At 36.7% G+C, this 20473-nt stretch overlaps 1 protein-coding gene across 1 annotated transcript in view; it reads right to left on the bottom strand.

Annotated features, from left to right (window-relative positions):
* The window catches only part of DNAJC27 (DnaJ heat shock protein family (Hsp40) member C27), a 43080-nt gene extending 27837 nt beyond the window's left edge, over positions 1–15243 (bottom strand). Inside the window, exons 1-3 of the mRNA XM_022574309.3 lie at positions 14990–15243; positions 5406–5488; positions 243–312 (exon numbers count right to left, since the gene is read on the bottom strand). Of these exons, the coding sequence (XP_022430017.1) occupies positions 243–312; positions 5406–5488; positions 14990–15076 (240 nt within the window). The 5' untranslated portion in view covers positions 15077–15243. The remainder of the gene's footprint in view (positions 1–242; positions 313–5405; positions 5489–14989) is intronic.
* Positions 15244–20473: the final 5230 nt, after the last annotated feature.

The raw sequence follows: 20473 nt of genomic DNA, 5'->3' as shown, positions 1-20473 counted from the left end.
GGTTAAAATGTCTTATCTAAGTGTTTGAAACATTAGCAACAAAATTTCCTACTATTTAAGGGGACAGCACAGAAGACCAACAGATATTCATTAAGGTAAAGCTCCGAAGGGAAGCCACAAACACCAGCTAAATTTACCTATTTTTACACATGACTTGAATACTGGTTGTTCGGTAATTCGGGATCTTTCCTTCAACCCACTGACAATACTGGATATAGGTTTTCTCAAAAAGTCTTTCTTACCTCGTAGAAGAAGGGATGTCCAGCCATATCGAAGATGTTAACTTTGATTTCTCTGTCTCTGACTTGTACCCTGAAATGTTCAAATGCAAACAATCCCAAAGAAGGTCATGGCTTCTGTATTCATATTAATATCATTTATGTCGCTTTGAATTTCAAAAGGCTATGTGTATGAAATTTAAAAGAGGTACTTTCTTAGTGCCTCTTCTTGATTCCAGATAATCTTTACCACAGGAGTCACAACCTGGCAGGTGGCTCCTGTTTTAAGAACCCTGAACTCACTTGGAATAAACACCCTCATTTAGCCTCACCTTACCTCGACACTTCAGTCCACACCCCGTAACAAACAAATAGTAGCTATTACTGTGGTGCTTAAAAAAAAAAAATGGATTAGGGACAGTAGGAGCAAGATGAAGGAAAACAAAATGTTTTACTTCACTTAGTAAGACATCGTAATTACTACTGGTTATGCTTGGTTACCATGCAGTACAATAAATAGTATAAAATAAACAGTATAAAGATGTATATTATTAATGTTGATTGTTTAATTTTCCTATGCCCTTCATCTGAGCAAGAACAATAGTCAATTTGTTTTCAGAAATTTGGAAATACAGAAGAGAACAAAAAGGGAAGTAACAACCATTCATGTTAGAATTAACTACTGTTAACATCACAGTATACTTGCTTCCAGTCCTTTTATTTTTTTAAAGAAAAATCACTATTACTGTTTCTATAGCAAAGGCGGCTGGTTGGGGATGGCTGACGGAGTAATGGGGCAGGCCGCGGGACCCTTGAAGGATTGTGCGTGACTGCAGGCAGCCTCCTTTGGGAGGCCGTTTCCATTCTTTTTTCACCTCGGTCCTCACCCCAGGACTCTGGGCCTCGTTTTCTTATCTGGAAAGAAGGGTGTGGAGTCGTCTCCCCGCCCACACTCAGTGGTGTTAGGGCAAACCGAGGGCAAGCTGCCCAGCAAAGGTGCTGACCTGGCATGCGGTCCCTGTGGCTCCTGTGTGGCCCCATTTCTGCCCTCTGAAGCAGCAGAGCCCACGCACCAGATGTTACAGAACCTCCCTATCTTGGCTGCCCATCTCTGCAAATATGTGACCAGACTAGAATGGTCAACCCCAGGAGAGGCTGGACACAGAAGGCACTGCCCTGCCTTTGAGAAACCTGGAACAACTGGGGGAGACACAGCTGTGTAGGTAAAGAATACCTGGATGGCAGAGGAGACAAGATTCTGTAGATAAACCCCACACTCACATCTGCACCCAACCAGGAGAGCAGAGGAGTGACTGGTCTCCACCACGGGGCCAAGGGCTGCCACCTTCCCTCCTCCTCCTTCTTTAGGACGGCTTTACTTTAGTATAATTGATGTACAGTAAGCTGCGCATGTTTAAAGTATATAATTTGATGAGTTTGACATATGTCTACGCCTGTGAAGCCATCACCACAGTCAAGACAATGAACGTATCACTCGTTTCCTTGGGCCCCTTTGAAACCCCTCCTTCCTGCCCTTCCTGCCCTGCTTAGCCAACCACTGATCTGCTGTCAGTCACTATTAGGTCAGTTTACTTTTTCTAGAACTGGATATATGTGGAATCATACGGTGTGTTCACTTTTTTGTCTACCTTCTTTTACTCAACATTATTATTTTAGGGTTTATCTATGTTGCTGCATATATGAATAGTTTGTTCCTCTCGTTGCTGAGTAGCACTCCATCACATGAATATGCCACAGTTTGTTTATCCATTAATCTGTTGATGGACAGTTGAGTTGTTTCTAACTTGGCGCTACTAGAAATATAGCTTCTATGAATGTTCACATACAAAAAAAAAATTAAAATCACTATTGGAAAATGAATGAATGAAACTTCATAAATAATTCAAACACTAAAGAAAAGTAGAAAGATGAAAGTTTAAAAGTTATCCCAAATCTTACCACCCAGAAGAAAAACCTTCATTAATATAGATGAACATTACTGTAGACTTCTTTGTGTACATAGATAAGACTGATAGACATAAATATTTTTATAAAATTGGGATTATATTAATTTAAAAGCGTAAAATTTACATCTCACTGAATTTAACAAAAGAAAAAAAAAGAAACTGATGTAAACTGGGAGGAATTATTGAGCTTTAAATATAAATGCTCTTTACTACAGAAACAGTATTTCCTAAAAACATTCCTGTAAGGTTAAAAATGGAGATTATTAGCAATAAATTAACAGATTAAAGTTATGTTTTTTTAAGTAGCATGTTTCAGTTTAGACAGCATTGATAAGAGTCCCTCCCATGGACTACAAGGACAGCAGCACCTGTTCCCATTGTTTCTATACTACCTCCTGGCTTATTTATGATTATTGTTCCCTGTCCAAGTTTATAATATCCTCTATTACTTTTTTTTCACTTTTTTTTCCACTTTCTTTTCTGAAACCGTAATTCCTACAGTTGTTTTATATTACTTGTATATTTCAATCAAAGTAACTACTAATCACCATGATTTCTTCATTCCTGAATTCTCTGCCATATTTCATCAATTCTAAGATGCAAATTTGTTTTCATTTTAACATCTGTGAAATCAGGATCCATCTTACAAAAGACAGTGTGAGAACAGCAAAACAAAACAACAACAGAGTTTGAGAGCACCTGCATTAGATCTCGTGTAACAATTTATATTAGAAAGTTTTGCCAGATAGCAGCTGAGAAGGGATGGAACTGAAGTTTATAAAATCAGGAAGTAACACAAATGTGTTCACAAATTGAAACTCAAAAGAGGTCAATTTAATTCAGAAGTCTGACAGAGGAAATTACCTTGAGAAAAATGGTAATTCATTACCTCAAACCAGTGCTTGCTTTCCTAAATTGTGGCCTGAAGACCACCTGCATCATTATATGGAAATATGGGGAGAGTGTTTAAAATGTAGTCCTGTGCCCCACCTCAGATCCCGTGAATCAGAATCTTAGTGGGTGGGCCTTAGGAATATTCATTTTCACAAACTCTACAACTAATTCTTAAGTATACTGAAATCTGAAGGATGGAGTGGGAATCTATTTTTGTTTTGTTTTGTCTTTTAACATTTTTATTGGAGTATAATTGCTTTACAATGGTGTGTTAGTTTCTGCTTTATAACAAAGTGAATCAGCTATACATATACGAATCTATTGTTTTGACTGCCCAAAAGAGTACCCTCCTTCTCCCAACTGTGGTTTAAATGGGTTCTTCCATCTTCTTTTTTGATGCCACTCTGCTGGCCACAGTTAACTGAGCTGGGGAAAGGCACCTATCTCCACCTGGACAATCAAAACCTTACCTGGTATTTTTTAAATTTGTGATTAGTTTTGGTAAACTTGAGAGCTACCAGCAGCTGTGGAGAAGGAGCCAAAAGGTAGAGAGAAACACGTCATGGAAGGACCAGGTTATATTCTCTCCCTGGTTCCAGCGATCTCTGAGGCCCAGCTACATCCTTATAGTTGGATTATGTGAGCTGAATTTTTTTTTGGCTTGAGTTGGGTTTCTGTCAATCATATTCTCCTCCTCACCATAAGACAAAAAATAAAAATAAAAAATCAACCAGAAACAATACAGTCAGCCTTACGGAAGGCTCTGTATCCATGGATTCGACTAAACTTGGATCAAAAATATTCAGAAAAAAATTCCAGAAAGTTCTAAAAAGCAAAACTTGAATTTGCCACAAGGTGGCAACTATATATTTACATAGCATTAACACTGTATTTAAAACTATTTATTGATATATTGTATTAGGTATTATAGAGATGATTTAAAGTATTGAGAGGATGTGCATAGGTTACATGCAAATACTACACTATTTTATATAAGGGACTTGAACATCTGCAGATTTTGGCATCCACAGGGGATCCTGGAACCAACATCCCTTGGATATTGAGAGATGACTGTAGTCTGTTGAATAAACCACAGTTCTAGGGCATAACATGGTAACTCTTATTTCTTAAATGAATAAATTAGCTACTTAACATGGATTCAAAACAAAACTGCCTTGAATAGGATATCCTACCATATAACTGATGAAATCCTGTGCCCTGAAGTATAGATACACCCTACACTTTAGTCTACCTTCTTGAATGTTGCCCTCATATTCTAATGTTGCAAACTTCCTCTTCAGATGTATCACCTTACCTAACAATAATTATTTATTGAGTATCGACTATGTATAAGCACTGTACCAGGCACTTGCAGATAATTTATACTAATAGCCCCTTCTTAATGGAGCTTTAAATCTAGCAGGAGACATTAAACATATACAAATGATAACACAAGACAATTTATGCTAAGACCCATGAATAGCAGAGAATTTTAATATTTCTGTCATTTTCAACTAAAATGAGTCCTGACTGATAAAGGAGCTGTTCAGAAAGCCATATGGGAACAGTTACACTTTGTACCTTGAGGAGATTGACAGGCGGAGAGATGAGGGGAAAGGACATTTCAGGTGGACAGAATGAATGATGGCACTGAGATAGGAAAGTATGATGGCACAAATTCAGCATGGGTGGAGAGTAAAGTGTGTAAAAGAATGAGATAAGAGAGAAGGGAAGGGGCAGGTTGGGGTCTGAACAGTGAGCACCTAAAATTCCACCTTTGGGGATGTGCTGTCTACCCCAATTCTACTTTCCCCCAGTGTAATTTCCTGTTAATGTGACCCTATCTCCCCAAGCTCAACCCACCCTTGATTCATCTCCAAATAAATCCCCATTTATACCTAATTTTACTCTTCCCAGATCATTTTTGCTGGATTCTAATAGGATGTAAAGATCATAAAAGGAAGTTCTCTGATAGAAAATTTTCCACATAATATTTAGGCTTTTGGGAGAGAATATTTCAAAATTCTCTAAAAATATACCTGCTAACGAGACCTGCTTATATAGAAACATGCTTCCTGAAAAGCTACATCTGCCAGGCAGGCTTCGTGCAGACTTGCTCATCACCAGACCCTACACCCCACACGAAGCCTGGCAAACAGAAGGTACTCCATGATGAACAAATGATGTGATTACTACTATCTGTAAAGGTCTCATTCTTATGTGTCCCAGTTTATCTTCAGACTCTCCATTTCAAGACAGATCAGTTTAGAAGGGTTCTGAATTTCTATGTAATTTGCAAGCCCAAGGAAAGAATATATGTACTCACTTTGTGACTCCATAGTCAATTCCAATTGTTGCAAGGTATTTAGACACAAATCTTTTCTCACAGTATCGCTTTATAATACAGCTCTAAAAAGGTAAAAATACATGCTTTTAGTAAAGACACTCTGGGAACGTATACAAAATAAGCACATTTCTTCATTATGGTTTCTTCATTCACCACGAGACACAAAGCTTTTCCAAAGCCAAAACTATAAAATAACTGAAACAAATACTAAAGGTGAAGATTTTAAAGAAAAATTATTTAAAAATTCTTCCCTTAATACCAAATATGGGTATGTTTTCAGTTTAGTGTTCAATCCTTGTTCTCTTTTCTTTTTTTTTTTAATAAATTATTTTTATTTATTTATTTATTTTTGGCTGTGTTGGGTCTTCGTTGCTGCGCGTGGGTTTTCTCTAGTTGCAGCGAGTAGGGGCTACGCTTCTTGTGGTGCATGGTTTTCTCCTTGTGGTGGCTTCTCTTGTTGTGGAGCACGGGCTCTAGGCACGAGGGCTTCAGTAGTTGTGGCACATGGGCTCAGTAGTTGTGGCTCCCCAGCTCTAGAGCGCAGGCTCAGCAGTTGTGGCGCACGGGCTTAGCTGCTCAGCGGCACGTGGGATCTTCCCGGACCAGGGATTGAATCCATGTCCCCTGCATTGGCAGGCGGATTCTTAATCACTGAGCCACCAGGGAAGTCCTTCTCTTTTCTTTTGAAGACCTCTTCTGCTCGTATATTTTTAATAATAATACCAAAATATGTATCTACCTTGACCTCCCTCCCCAGACCAGATCCACATCTCCAAATATCTACCAGACTAATTTCTACTTAGATGCCCCACTCACTGTTCCACAAACTCAAAATACCCAAAAATGAACCAGTCTTATACATAAAAACAGCAAATCCTGCTCACATCCTAGTTCTGTTAATAAAACCACCATTTTCCCAATTACAGGGTATTAAATTATTAAAGTCACATTTGATTCTGAGTCTCTCTAAATCTTCTTTTGAATGTTTCTTCCATCTTTCTCCTCACTCCAATTCCCACTGGTACCATTCTGGTTTAAGTCTTCATCATCTACTTCTGTACAACTACAACTACAGGAAATTCTTTATTGGTCTTTACGTTCCCTTTCCCTCCCAACTTCAATCAGCACTGCATACCACTAATGTTATTTCACTTCCCTAACTCAAAAATCTTCAGTGGCTTCTCACTGCCAAGAGTTCAGCATCCAAATTCCTTTGTCCGTTATTCAAGATCCTCCATAATCTGGCCCTAATCTGTCTTTTCTGTCTAAACCCTTCGAATATAAACCCTCCATTTCTGCAAAACTCCCAAGCCTGACTTTTTTTTTTTTTTTTTTTTCCAGGCCTGACTTTTGTCATTACTTTTCTCTCTACTTGGAAAGAGCTTTCTCCCTTCTTTCCAAATCTTACTTATCCTTTAAGGTCCAGTGCAAACTCTGAGCTTCCAGGTTATAAGAGATCTTGCCTACATCTGAACTTCTCTAAAACTTTTTATATACTATATGTGTATACAGTACATATACTATATATGTATATAAATGTATATATACATATATAATGTAATAGTTATCAATTATTCACTGCCTTGTTATCTTTTCACATGTGCATATTTATCTTACTTCTTCAGCTAGACAGTAAACTACTTGAGGGCAAGCACCAGTATTTTACTTCTTTATATCTTATAACTTTATATCTGAGCAATTAGCTCAGTGCCAATGAAAAACTGAATTAAAATGACTTGTACGTTAATGGCGATCCTTAGCACTCATGAAACATAATTTACTTGAAGTGCTGGTCATGAAGCTTATTCTGCTCAAATACTTTCCTGATGAACGTCAATCTATATTAAATAGGACAGTTGCTTTAAAAAGTACTTAATAAGCTCATTGTGAACTGAAGGAAAAACTTCTTTGGAGTGAGTACTGCTAAGAGGCTATACTTTTAAAAAACACTTTACAGGTTGAAAGCACTTCTCAAATGTTTTCTCTCACAATATCCTAGAATAATAAATACAGCCTTTTTCTAAATTATTCATGAGATTAAGGGACCTGGAAGTCCTTTAATTCCAGTACACTATTTAAACACTAGCCCTAATAAAGAGATTCACATTTAATTAATGGTATGAATAACCACTCCCTATAACCAAAGAGACAGGGTTCCCGGACCTTAGGATCTTATAAACTAAGTTAAATAACATAAATATAGAGAGACTTTTTTGCTTTCTCTATTTTCTTAAATAGATTTTTTAGGTACTTTTTTAATGCAGTCCCAATTAAAATCTTAACCAATTAAAATCTTAAGTTTTGAAAAAATAATCTTAAGGTTTGAATCTTTTTTTTGCCTAATAGAATTACCCTAAAATTCATATGAAAGAACAGTTATCTGAGAAGAACTAATCCAAGTATGAAAAACAGGAAAGGGGCAGGGCAGTAGAAAGAGGTGGGAATTTGTATTGACAAATATTAAAATACAGTCTGAAACTGAGAGAGTATTATACTGGCATAAGAATAGACAAGTAGGTCAGTAGAACAGAACAGAGAGCTCAGAAATAGATCCCATTATATATAAAAATTTTAAAAGTGACAAAGGTGATATTTAAAGTCAATGGGAAAAAAAAATCTATTTAGTAAAATGTTGCTGGCATAATTGCATATCCATCAGGAAAAAAATTAAGTTGGGCCCTGAATTTCCCTATATACAAAAATAAATTACAGATAAATTTATGATTTAAGCATTTAAAAATAAAACAATAAAAATTTCAGAAGAAAATGTGCAATATATGTACAACCTTAGGGAAACCTTTTCAACCAAGAAAGAAAACCCAGAAACCATAAAAGACAGGCATAATCTGTATGTGTATGGCTGATTCATTTTGTTGTGCAGTGGAGGCTAACACAACATTGTAAAGCAACCATACTCCAATAAAGAAAAAAAAAAAAAAAAAGACAGGCATAGCCAAAGCAATCTTGAAAAAAGAACAAAGCTGGAGGTATGATACCCCCTGATTTCAAGCTATACTACAAAATGACAGTAATCAAAACAGTAGGTTATTGACACAAAAACAGACACATATATCAATGGAACAGAATAGAGAGCCCAGAAACAAACACACACTTATATGGTCAATTAATCAATGACAAAGAGGGAAGAATATATAATGGTAAAACACACCCCCTTCAATAAATGGTGTTGGGAAAACTGGACAGCTATATGTAAAAGAATCAACTGGACTACTTTCTCACACCATATACAAAAATAAAGTCAAAATGGATTAAAGACTTAAATCTAAGTCCTGAAACCATAAAACTCCTAGAAGAAAACATAGGTAGTACACTCTTTGACATCAGTCTTAGCAAAATTTTTTTGGATCTGTCTTTTCAGGCAAGAGAGACAAAAGTAAAAATAAACAAATGGGGCTACATCAAACTAAAAAGCTTTTGCACAGCAAAGGAAACTATCAACAAAATGAAAAGGTAGCCTACTGACTGAGAGAATATACTTGCAAACGATATATCTGATAAGGGGTTAATATTCAAAATATAGAAAGAACACAGACAACTCAACATCAAAAAAACCCAATAAAAAAATGGGCAGAGGATCTGAATAGACATTTTTCCAAAGAAGACATACAGATGGTCAACAGGCACATGAAAAAGATGCTCAGCACCACTAATCATTAGGGAAATGCAAATCAAAACCACAATGAGATATCACCTTTTACACCTGTCAGAATGTCTATCATCAAAAAGACAATAAATGACAAGTGTTAGAGAAGATGTGAAAAAAAAAGGAACCCTCGTGCAATGCTGGTGGGATTGTAAATTGGTGCAGCCACATGGAAAACAGTATGGTGGTTCCTAAAAAAAATAAAATAGAACTACCATATGATCCAGCAATTTCACCTGTGGGTATATACCTGAAGAAAACAAAAACACCAATTCGAAAAAATATATGCACCCCAATGTTCACTGCAGCATTATTTACAATAGCCAAGATATGGAAGCAACCTAAGTGTCCATCCGTAGACGAATGGATAAAGAAGATGTGACATATAAAAATGGAATATTACTCAGCTATTTTAAAAAAATGAAACCTTACCATTTGTGAAAACATGAATGAATTCTAGAGGGAATTATGCTAAGTGAAATAAGTCAAAGAAAGACAACTAGCATATGATCTCACTTATATGTAGAATCTAAAAAACAAAGCAAACAAACAAAACAGAAACAGACTCATAGATACAGAGAACAAATGGGTGGTTGCCAGAGGGTACGGGGGATGGGGAAGTGAAATAGATGAATGGGATTAACAGGTACAAACCTCCACTTACAAAACGTAAGCTACTAGGATGTGTTATACAGCATAAGGAATATAGTCAATAATATTGTAATAACTTTGTATGGGGACAGCTGGTTACTAGACTTGTGGTGATCATTTCATAACATATGCAAATGTCAAATCACTATGTAGTACACCTGGAGCTAACATAATATTATACGCCAACTATATTTCAATTTTAAAAAGATAGGCATAATTGAGTATATACAAATAATAATAAAATCAATTGTATGGTAAAATATAAAAGTATTAAAAGACAACATACTGGGGCAAATATCTGTAACTCATATGACCGGCAAAAAGTTAATAACTCTAACGTCCCCCAACCAGAAAAACTGGTAAGAAAGACACATTATCCGACAGAAAAATAGGCAGGGACTATAAATTGAGCAATTCACAGAAAAGCAAATCCAAATGTTCAATAAGCATTTGAAAAGATGCTCAGCTTCATCTGTGGTCAGTGAAATGCAAATTAAAGTAACAATGAAATTACTTCCCACTAACCAGATCAGTAGCAATCGAAAGAATGACAATACTGTGTTGGCAGGGAGTTAGGGGAAATGTACCAGCATATTACTGGTAGAAACACACCTTTTTGAAGAGCAATTGGCAATTGCTACTAAAATTTTAAAATGTGCTATTCAACTCAGCAGTTCTACCCCTGGGAATCTAGTCCAGGTATTTAAGGATATATATACCTATAGAAATGTATTATAGCAAGATTGTTTGTAGTAGAGAAAAAGGGAAACAAGTGAATTCTCATTAATAGAGGGGATACTTGCATGTCACGGACTATTATGCAACCATGAAAAAGAGTGACTGGAGCTATGTCAGATAATTGGAGGAATCACCACAATCTACTGTTAAGAGAGAAAAAGCAGGACTTCCCTGGTGGTGCAGTGGTTGAGAATCCCCCTGTCAATGCAGGGGACACAGGTTTGATCCCTGGTCTGGGAAGATTCCACATGCCACGGAGCAACTAAGCCTGTGCACCACAACTACTGAGCCTGTGCTCTAGAGCCCGTGAGCCACAACTACTGAGCCCACATGCCGCAACTACTGAAGCCCATGTGCCTAGAGCCCGCACTCCACAATAAGAGAAGCCACTGCAATGAGAAGCCCGCGCACTGCAATGAAGAGTAGCCCCCGCTCGCTGCAACTAGAGACAGCCTGTGCGCAGCAATGAAGACCCAACACAGCCAAAAAATAAATAAATAAAATAAATAAATAAAGCCTGGATGTCATTTTAAAAAAAAAGAGAGAGAGAAAGCAAACTCCAGAGAAGTATATATAATACTGTACGATGTGGGTACTTTTGACTGCAAGTAAGGGAAACCAATTCAACTGACTTAACAGGAAAATATTTACTATAACTGGAAATCTAGAATTAGGGCAGTCTTCAGAGTTGGTTGATATGAAGAGTCAATGGTAAGAACATCAGGATCAGATCCTAGAGGACACTGAGAACTGGGCTGGGATTCTGGGGTAAACTGATGCCAATGCAGAAAGCTAATTGGATATAAACAAAGACCACAGAGAAATTCCCCCATTGAGGGAGTTAAGCCCTTGGGAATCTCCTTTTTCTTACTGCATCTCCAGAACCTCTAAAACAATGCTGAATAATAAAAGAAAATAGTATGTATCCTTTTCTGCATCTAATTTTAAAGGAAATGGACTTACCATTTGGTATGTTTGCTGTTGGTTAACAATAACTATTGTTTTAAAAATAATAATAAAAAACATTATTTTTCATATTTAAGTAGTTTCATTTTATTCTGATTTTGCTTAAAGTGTTTATTAGGTTGATTATATCATTTTCTTTTTTACAGTACAGAAAATACTTTCTCTAGTAATCAGTTCATATAACAAATTATGTTGATTAACTTCTTGATGTTTAACCAAGTTTGCACTCCGTGGGATAAACCCTAGTTGCTAATAGTGAAATTGTTTTGATATGTTGCTGAATTCTATTTGTGGATATTTAGGAATTATGCATCTGTATGTATATGTAAAAATGGTATATACTTTTCTTTTTTGATACTATATCAAGTTTTGCTATTTAAGTTATCATGACTTTACATAAATAAATTGGAGTGCTGTTCATCTTTTTCTTTGCCTTGGAATAACTTAACTGAAATTATGCGTTATTTAGAGCTTAAATAAAGCTTGTTCATGAAGCCATCTGATCCTGATACCTTTTTGGATAGTAAGTCTTTTAATTGCTTTTCCAACTTCTCCTTAAGTGACTGGTCATTTGGGTTTTCTACTTTTTGAGTCAATTTTGGTAATTTATATTTAGCTAAGAAATCCTCCATTTCCTCTACATTTTGAAATGTGCTCCCACAGAACTGAATGTAGTAGTCTCTAGTCTTTCTTTCAGTTTCTTCCAGTATGTGATTATGTCTCCTTTTCAGTATTAATCTTGTAATTTTTTGCTTTCTCTATTTTTCTTAAATAAAATTTTAGGCATTTTTCTTTTTCATTAATCTTTCCAGGGAATTCTCTCTTTCTCTTGGTGAATTTTGTGTCCTTTTTCTTCTGTCTTAAGTTCCTTTACTTTTTAAAATTCCATACCATAATATACCATAATATTCATACTTTTAAGGCGTACAATTCAGCGGTTCTAGGCATATTCACAAAGTTGTACAACTATTATGTTCCTTTAGTTTTTAATCTCCCTTTTTTAGAAATGAGTAAGATAATGCATTTTCCCTTCACTACAGCTTTAAATTTGCCCTGAAGATTTTGGCATGCATTCTCTCCTTTCATTGCTTTCTAGTTATTTTGTCATTTGCTTTGATTTGCCCTTTGATGCAAGGATTATTTACTAGGGCATGCCTTAATTTTTAACTTGAAATTATTTATCTGTATATCTTCCTATATTTTCCGAATTCTTTAAAATGAGTATGTATTACTTTTATAACTAAGGCAAAATTCTTAAATTACATTTAAATCTTTTATCTGTGAAAAATTTATCTTTGAGAAAGGCATTCAATAGGAATCCACTCCACCCCCAAATAGTAGAAAGTTGTTGTAAAAGTGTTTACTAAATGGTCCCTACTTTCCCAGTTTAACTATATTTGTTGTAAACTGAATTTCCTTATATGTTTGGGTTCATTTCTGGACTCCATTCTGTTCCACTGATGTCCCTATATTTCCTCTCCAGTATCAATAGGAAAAGACTGTAACTTTAAAATATGTTTTAATATCTGGTAGTGTTAGTCTCCTCTCATTTCTTTTCCATAATTTTCTTGCTGATTCTCACATTTAATTTTTCATAAGGACTTTAGTACCTTTTACTATGTTCTGAAGAAAAAAAACAGTATTGCTGTTTTAACTGGAACTGAATCACATTCGTAGATTATTTTAAAGAACTGACATCTCTAAAATATTGAGTGATCCTAATTAAGAAGAAAGTATATCTTTCCATCTGTCTAAGTAATTTTGTGGCCCTTTGTAGAAATGTTTTTCATATAGGTCCTAGGTGCTCCCTATTTCTTCGTAAGTTTAAACCTAGGCCCTTTATTTTGGTTGTTATTGTAAATTAAAATAGTTTTTCAGGGCTTCCCTGGTGGCGCAGTGGTTGGGAGTCTGCCTGCCGATGCAGGGGACACAGGTTCGTGCCCTGGTCCGGGAAGATCCCATGTGCCACAGAGCGGCTGGGCCCATGAGCCATGGCCGCTGAACCTGCGCGTCCACAGCCTGTGCTCTGCAACGGGAGAGGCCACAACAGTGAGGGGCCCGCGTACCGCAAAAAAAAAAAAAAGTTTTTCAATTATATAGTCCAAACAATTATAATTTGATATAGTAAAGCTGTAAAGTTTTGTATATTAATTTTGTCTTTTCTAATAGCGTTTCAGTTAATTCTCTTTGGGTTTCCAGATAAACAATCATATCATTAACAAATACGGATAATTTTTCTTTCTCCTTTCCAGCATTTTGTATGTTATTTCTTTCCCTTGTCTAATTGCATGGGCTAATAAATCTAGAACCATATTACATAAATGTGGTGGCACACTGGGCATTTTAAGCTATTTCTAACATTGCACCATTAAGCATAGTAAAATTTTAAAAGTGAGCATACTCACTTAGCCAGTTTAGTACATAACCTTCTAGAGGTTTTATTCTTTTCTTTACAATGCCTGGCACATAACTGACATTCAATAATTGTAGACTTTCAGCTATGTTAATACCCACATACACAAAGATACATAAACAGTACAAGATAATACTAAATGGAAAGAGAAGACACTAATAAACATTTACTGAGCATCAACTATGTGCAGGACACTGGCATAAACACTCCCATTAACAGCTTTTTTGGCATGTAGATCCTACTGGGAGTTGATTTTTGACAGCAAATAATGATGGAAAGAGAGCACTGCAATGAATGTGAACACCCAGGTTCTAATTCTGTCTCAGTCACTGATTTGATGACCTCGGAAGGTTCTTAACCAACAGCTTCCATTTACCCTGAAGGAGAGACAATTTGGGTGAAGAAGAGGCAGTCTTAGAATTCATGTGGGGAAAGACCTCCATTCACCTCTCGCCCTCCCTCCCCCCATACTATGGGAGAGCTTAGAGCTGACAGCCAGTAGAAGCAGCACAGAAAAAGGCAGTGGAACTAAGACTTCTTTGAGATAATGGATGTGGTGACACTACCAGAAATAAAAACAAAACAAACGAACAAAACAAAATAATGCAGGTTCCTTGACATCCATTGCACGTACCCTGTGAAACACCTTCAGCATCAGTTATGCTCTCTTACAAATGAAATGTAGATTCTGGCCTCCACGTCTGCGGAGTAAATTTTACAAATCCCCATCCTCACACACGTCCCAGTAAGTTCCCTTCGGCTCCCCAGCTCTGCTGGGGGTAACTAAACTTTTTTTCTCCACCTCTGAGTCCTGGACGGACCACCTAGAACGCAAATATGGTATCCAGGCAAAACGATCTGACATAAGGACCCAGGCCTCCTTACTCTCTTTGGGATACATTCAAGGGTTAGAAGCCACTAGAAAACCTTCTTATGTGTCGGAAGTGGGCAACCCAAAGGTCAAAAAGGTTAGGAGAGTTTTCCCCGCCGAGCCGCATCCCCCAGGACACCCAGGCCTGCTCAGGGGCGGGAAGGAGGCTGGGTCCCAAGCTGTTGAGTGGCCGCCTTCCCAGCCAATCGCCACGTCGCTCCGCTGCGCTGTGGTCCCGCCCCTCCCAGCGCGGTACTCACTTTTCCCACTTCAGCGTTGCCCATGGAGATGACTTTGATACGCAGGGACTTGCCAGGCTCCTTCCGCTTCGGTATGTTGGCCTCCATTGCTCTGGCTCTCTCGGGGCCACCGCCTTGGTCTCTCCTTGCTCCCCACGCTGGCCCGTCCCTCAGGCTTCCTCGACCAATGGCGGAACTGCTACTCTCGTCACCACCCCGGATCCGCGGCTTGCCATGCCTGCCTCTGTCTGGTAGCGGGCGCGGGCAGCTGGGAGCTTAGGGAACGGGGTGAGGGAGGAGAGAGTCTCGCGATGCTAGAAAGGGGCAGCGTGACGTCATCGCCAGGCTCCGGAGGCTGTTCTCTGGGGTCGCGGGATTTAGTCCGGGCTGCGTCCCTCGGCAGGAAGGTGGCTTCGGCAGGTTGCTGAGATTACTCTGCCGGGAGGGCACTCCCTTGTGTTCAGGGGGCGACAGGACATAGACATTTGTTAGGTTCGCAGCAGAGTGGTAGAAATTTACTGGCTATTCAGGGCAGATCCTCGGACTGGAAGTAGCTGGAATTATGGGTTAGTTCAAGGGCCAGTGGCGCTAAATATTCGAAGTAGACCACGGTCCGTTTTGGGGTACTTTTTGTGTATGCTTCAGTACCCATGGGCCGATCCACTGACCCATCTTCCAATATGATGTTTCCCTTCGGGCTTCCTGAGAGGACTTTCTCCTGAGAACTGGAACCAGGGAAGTGGGGAAGTCGGGCTTTGGTTCTGGAAGAGGGCCATTAGGCAAGATCTGAATCTTGTACCTATCATTAAAAAAAAAAAGGTTGTCCATTTGGAGTCAAGACAGGTTTTAGTTTAGTCCTTGATCTTATATTACATAGTTCTCATCTGCAGGCGGAAAGCTCAGACTAGACGTTTCTTACACTCTTTTAGTTCTATCAAGTGTGTGTGGTTGTAGCTGTGTGCTCTGTTTACCTTCTGTCGCTGCTACTCATGTAAATTTAACCCCATCTTCTGTTCTCTCCTTTAGCTGATAATATAACAGTAGAATAATAACGAATTCTAAGATAACCACTCTATTCTGATTGCAAGCGATGAGAAGAAAAGCATCTGCTAGAATAGAAATCAGTCTGAGAGGAACTGTAGTTTTTTGAGTCAATATCTGTAGTTACAGAAGATAAATAGAACTTGACAAATGATTATTTAGTACCCTGAAAAAGAATGGCTGCCAATTTCCCGGTAAATTACGAGGGCAAAGGCAGCATTGCTTCTGTTCTCACATAGCTTTAAGCATCATTAATACATTGCAGGAAGATAGTGACTAGAGGTTCAAAATTTTGTAACAGTTATTTTAAATTAGATTTTCAAGCATTTTAATTTTAAAATTTAATTTTTAAACAGTAAATGCTTTGTAAGAAAATAGCTTATTTTGGATTGTTTTCATAATCAACAATATAACTTAGTTCAATGAAGCTTCTAAAATTCTTTACAAATATGAAATATAAGTCCTAGTTAGCATTTTGATAGTTTAAAGCTTAAAAGAATTGGATTTATACTGATTTTCCAGATGTTAATCTCTCAGTATGATTTGATAAATCAATAAACGTCTGTTTCTTTGATAGTTCAGCTCTGACCCGGTAATAGAACTGGTATTGTAGAAGAGTAATTGCAAAATGTCAGATCTTCAACTATTAAAGACTGGTTAGGTATAATACTATTGAGCATAAGAGCAGTAAAATGTGCTGAAGATTAAAATTTATTACCGTTTTTTCATACTGATGTTTTCAAGGTTTGAATATGTACAGCCATTGTTTACTAGGTGTGTTAAGTTAGTTTGAAATTGAAAAAGCTAGAAAGTTGGTTAGCTTTCTCTCCCAGTCTAAGGTAAAAAGAAGAAAGAGAAGCATGAATTAGCTGTGTATGGAGCTGGAAGATACGGTATGGGGGTTAGGAATGTGAGCTCTGGAGTCAGCCCTATTATACATTAAGTTGGCATGACATGGGCATGGAGTGGTGGAAAGGGTTACAGGAGATAATGTACATGAAATACATGGTAATCCCCAATAAACAACAGCCATGTACTTTCATTTACTCGTGTTTTTTTATCTTTATGTATTAAGAAAGATTCTAGATATGTATTATTTAAAATAAATTATGAAATATGTTGGACATACTTAAAGATATTAAGAATAATGTGATGAATATCTGTGTATCCACCACTTAACCTTAACAAATAAAACATCAGCAATATTGTGTGTATTCTTCCCCAAATGTACATCCCTCTTCCCACTCTACAAAGCATCGCAACTATTTGAGTTGGTGCTTTTAATTTCCACCCATTTAAAAGTTGTTTTACTACATATGTATATACACCTCGAAATATAATATTGTATTTCATCTTTTAGAAATCTTTATTTTGAAATAATTTCAAAAATTTCAAGAATAGTAGGGGGAAATAAAACCTTGTATACCACTTATCCAGATTCATTGTTAATATTTTGCTCATTTACTATATCAATTGTGCTAACTATCTATGTATACACAAATATACACACATTTTTTTCTAAGTCATTTGAGAGTAATTTGCAGACATCTTTCTTTATTCATAAATACTCCAATGTTCATTTCCTAAGAACAAGGACATTCTCTTACATAGCAACAGTATATGTATCAAAATGAGGAAATGTAACATTGATACAACACTATTATCTAATCCTGTGGTTCTCAAACTGTGCGCTGGGTGCCCCACAGCACCACAGTGAATTCTTAGGGGATATCTGCGATATTTTAATTCTAAATTCTCAAGGCAAGAAAAACTATGCAAAACTACTCACTCGAGGCTATGTACAATTTTAACAATAGATGGCGCCATATTCCTTGGATATGTCATATATTTGGGAAGCTGGGTTTTCTGGTGTTTGTGATAAAAAGTACAGCGCAAAAATCAATGTAGAGCAGGAAATAAGTGTGGTCGTGGCCAATCTGATTCCAAGGTTTGAGAAGTTGTGCAGTGCACAGTAGCTGCATAAATCCCATTAGTAAGTAATTGTGGTTATTTAAGAATGAAATAAAAATATTTTTCTTTCAATTTATCTGTATTAGTTTTGCAAATGGCAACTAAATTTTAGGGCATAAATATTTAATAAGTTGTTTGGAACTAGATTTTTTCTTGGCTCAGGAACCCCATGAAAAAATTATCGAGACACTAAGGGCACCTTGAACCAAGAACATTTGGGAAACTTTGATCTAACTCACAATCCCTATTCAAATTTCACCATTTATTCTAATAGTATTCTCTATAGCTATGTTCTTTACCCCTGGTCTGGAGCCTAGTCCAGCATCATTTAGTTGTCATAAACATCTTTTGTCCTTTTTTATCTGAAGTTATTTTTAGGATACCCCTCAATCTGTATGTAATCTAACATAACTGATTAGATTCAGTTATGTTTAGTGGAAATACCACAGGAACGACATTGTGTCCTTTTAAGGACATCATATCAGAAGACTGGTAATGTCAATATATTCCACTTATTAATGATATAAACTTTAGTTAGTTGGTTAAGGTGTGAGGTAGTGTTCACTAGGTAATTCACAGTAAAGTGACTTTTTTCCTTTGCAGTAAGCAATTTGTAAGGGGATACTTTGAGATTATATAACTATCCTTTCTTCACTGAACTTTCACCCACAAATTTTTGTGATGATTCACGGCTGAAGAGATATTACTATGATGGGTGCAAAATGATAATTTTCTAACTCCACCTTTTGGCTTATATTTATTAGTTGGTAGTCTACCATAAGGGAGAGCTTTCCTTTCTCATTCATTCATTTATTAATGTTTATCAGGATGGACTCATTTATTCTTATTTTACTCCATGAATATTCTACTATTATTATTATTTATTTTAATGCTCAAGTTGGCTCATACATTTTTTTGATATGTTTCCACCATTTTTTTTAGCACTTCCTTGCTTTCTGGCACAATAATGAGCTCTGGTTCCCTAGGTTCTTTTAGTGGAGAATGGTATTTAGAAACCAAGATCTGGGTGCTACACGTGCTTATTGATACTAGGGTGTCTTTGCTTTGGGCCCTTTCGGTTGACTGAACCAAAAAACAAGAAATACATATACATACATACATGCATCGATGCATAATATGTGGGTAATAAATCCATATACTAAATTATAGTTCATACTGATATCCCCAATCCATTTTAGCACAGCAGGATTTGTTCTAGTCTTCCCCCTTTCAATATTTATTACTCCTTTCTTCAACAATAGGAAACCTGGCTCTCATCTTCAATATATTTACTCATTTTCTCAATCCTGCAATGCAGAGGAAGCAGTTTCAGAATTGCTAACCCATACCATGTCAAAAACCAGAAACACTTTGAGAAACAGTTCAATATTTGCTTATCGCTACTTTTGTCTTAAACTGACAAATATAGTTTGTCATATACTTTCATATAGTCTAAGTATTATGTTCAAAAGTTACTTGGGTTAATCCTTTTTTCTCCTCTTTGGTGTCATTATGATTTTCATTTGAAATACAATTAAGGGACTTCCCTGGTGGTCCAGTGGTTAAGACTCCCAGCTTCCACTGCAGGGGGCACAGGTTTGATCCCTGGTGGCGGAAATAAGATCCCGCATGCTGTGCAGTATGGCCAAAAAAAAAAAAATTACAATTAAGTTCATTTGTTAATGTTTGTACTTTATTTTAGTTTTTTCCCCTTCATTGCTTTTGACTTTATTAAGTTTTTTGAGTATGTAAAACATTAACATAGTTTCAAAAGTAGAATGATACAAATTGGTATACTTGCATAAGTATCACTTTCACCCTTTACCCCAATTCTCTTCACTGCTTCTCACCTACCTCCTGTGGGCAACCAATCATATTAGACTCTAGTTTATTCCTTCTTGTGTTTCTTTTTACAAAAAATAAGCAGTTAAATATATATTTTCTTATTTCTCCTTATTTATTGCACAAAAGGTAACTCTGTGTGCGTATGTGTGTGTTCTTTTGAACTTTGCTTTTTTCACTTAACAATATATCCTGGAAAGCACCCCAGATTAGCTCACAAAAGTCATACTCGTTTGTTTTTTACAGCTACATAGTACAGTACTCTGTTGTGTGGATATGCCATGGTTTTTTCAATCAAATATATTTATGAGCATTTATGTATTTTCATATTGTTGTCAGTGTGTCTTCAGGGTAAATTTCTTAAAAAGTGGAATTACTGGGTCAAAGGTAAATGCATGTTTACTTTTGTTATACATTGCCAAATTCTGTAAGGTAAAATTTTGAGAATTTTTGCATCAGTGTTCTTAAGTAATATCGGAATTAAGTAATATTTGTTAATACAACAATAAATTACGTAGTTTTGTGAGAACTTTACCTGGTTTAAATATTAATGTTATACTTTCTTCATAAAAAAAATTTGGAAGTGTTGTTTCATTTTCTATTCTCTGGAATAATTTGTGACAAAATGTATGCCTTTGCAATAGTAGAGAG

Source organism: Delphinapterus leucas, chromosome 13 (genome assembly GCF_059928025.1).
Source record: "Delphinapterus leucas isolate spDelLeu-1000000601 "Yukka" chromosome 13, BTC_Dleu_Yukka2, whole genome shotgun sequence".
NCBI classification, from domain to species: domain Eukaryota; kingdom Metazoa; phylum Chordata; class Mammalia; order Artiodactyla; family Monodontidae; genus Delphinapterus; species Delphinapterus leucas.
The sequence above is the reverse complement of the archived record's forward strand: the minus strand, read 5'-3'. Positions and strand labels throughout refer to the sequence as shown.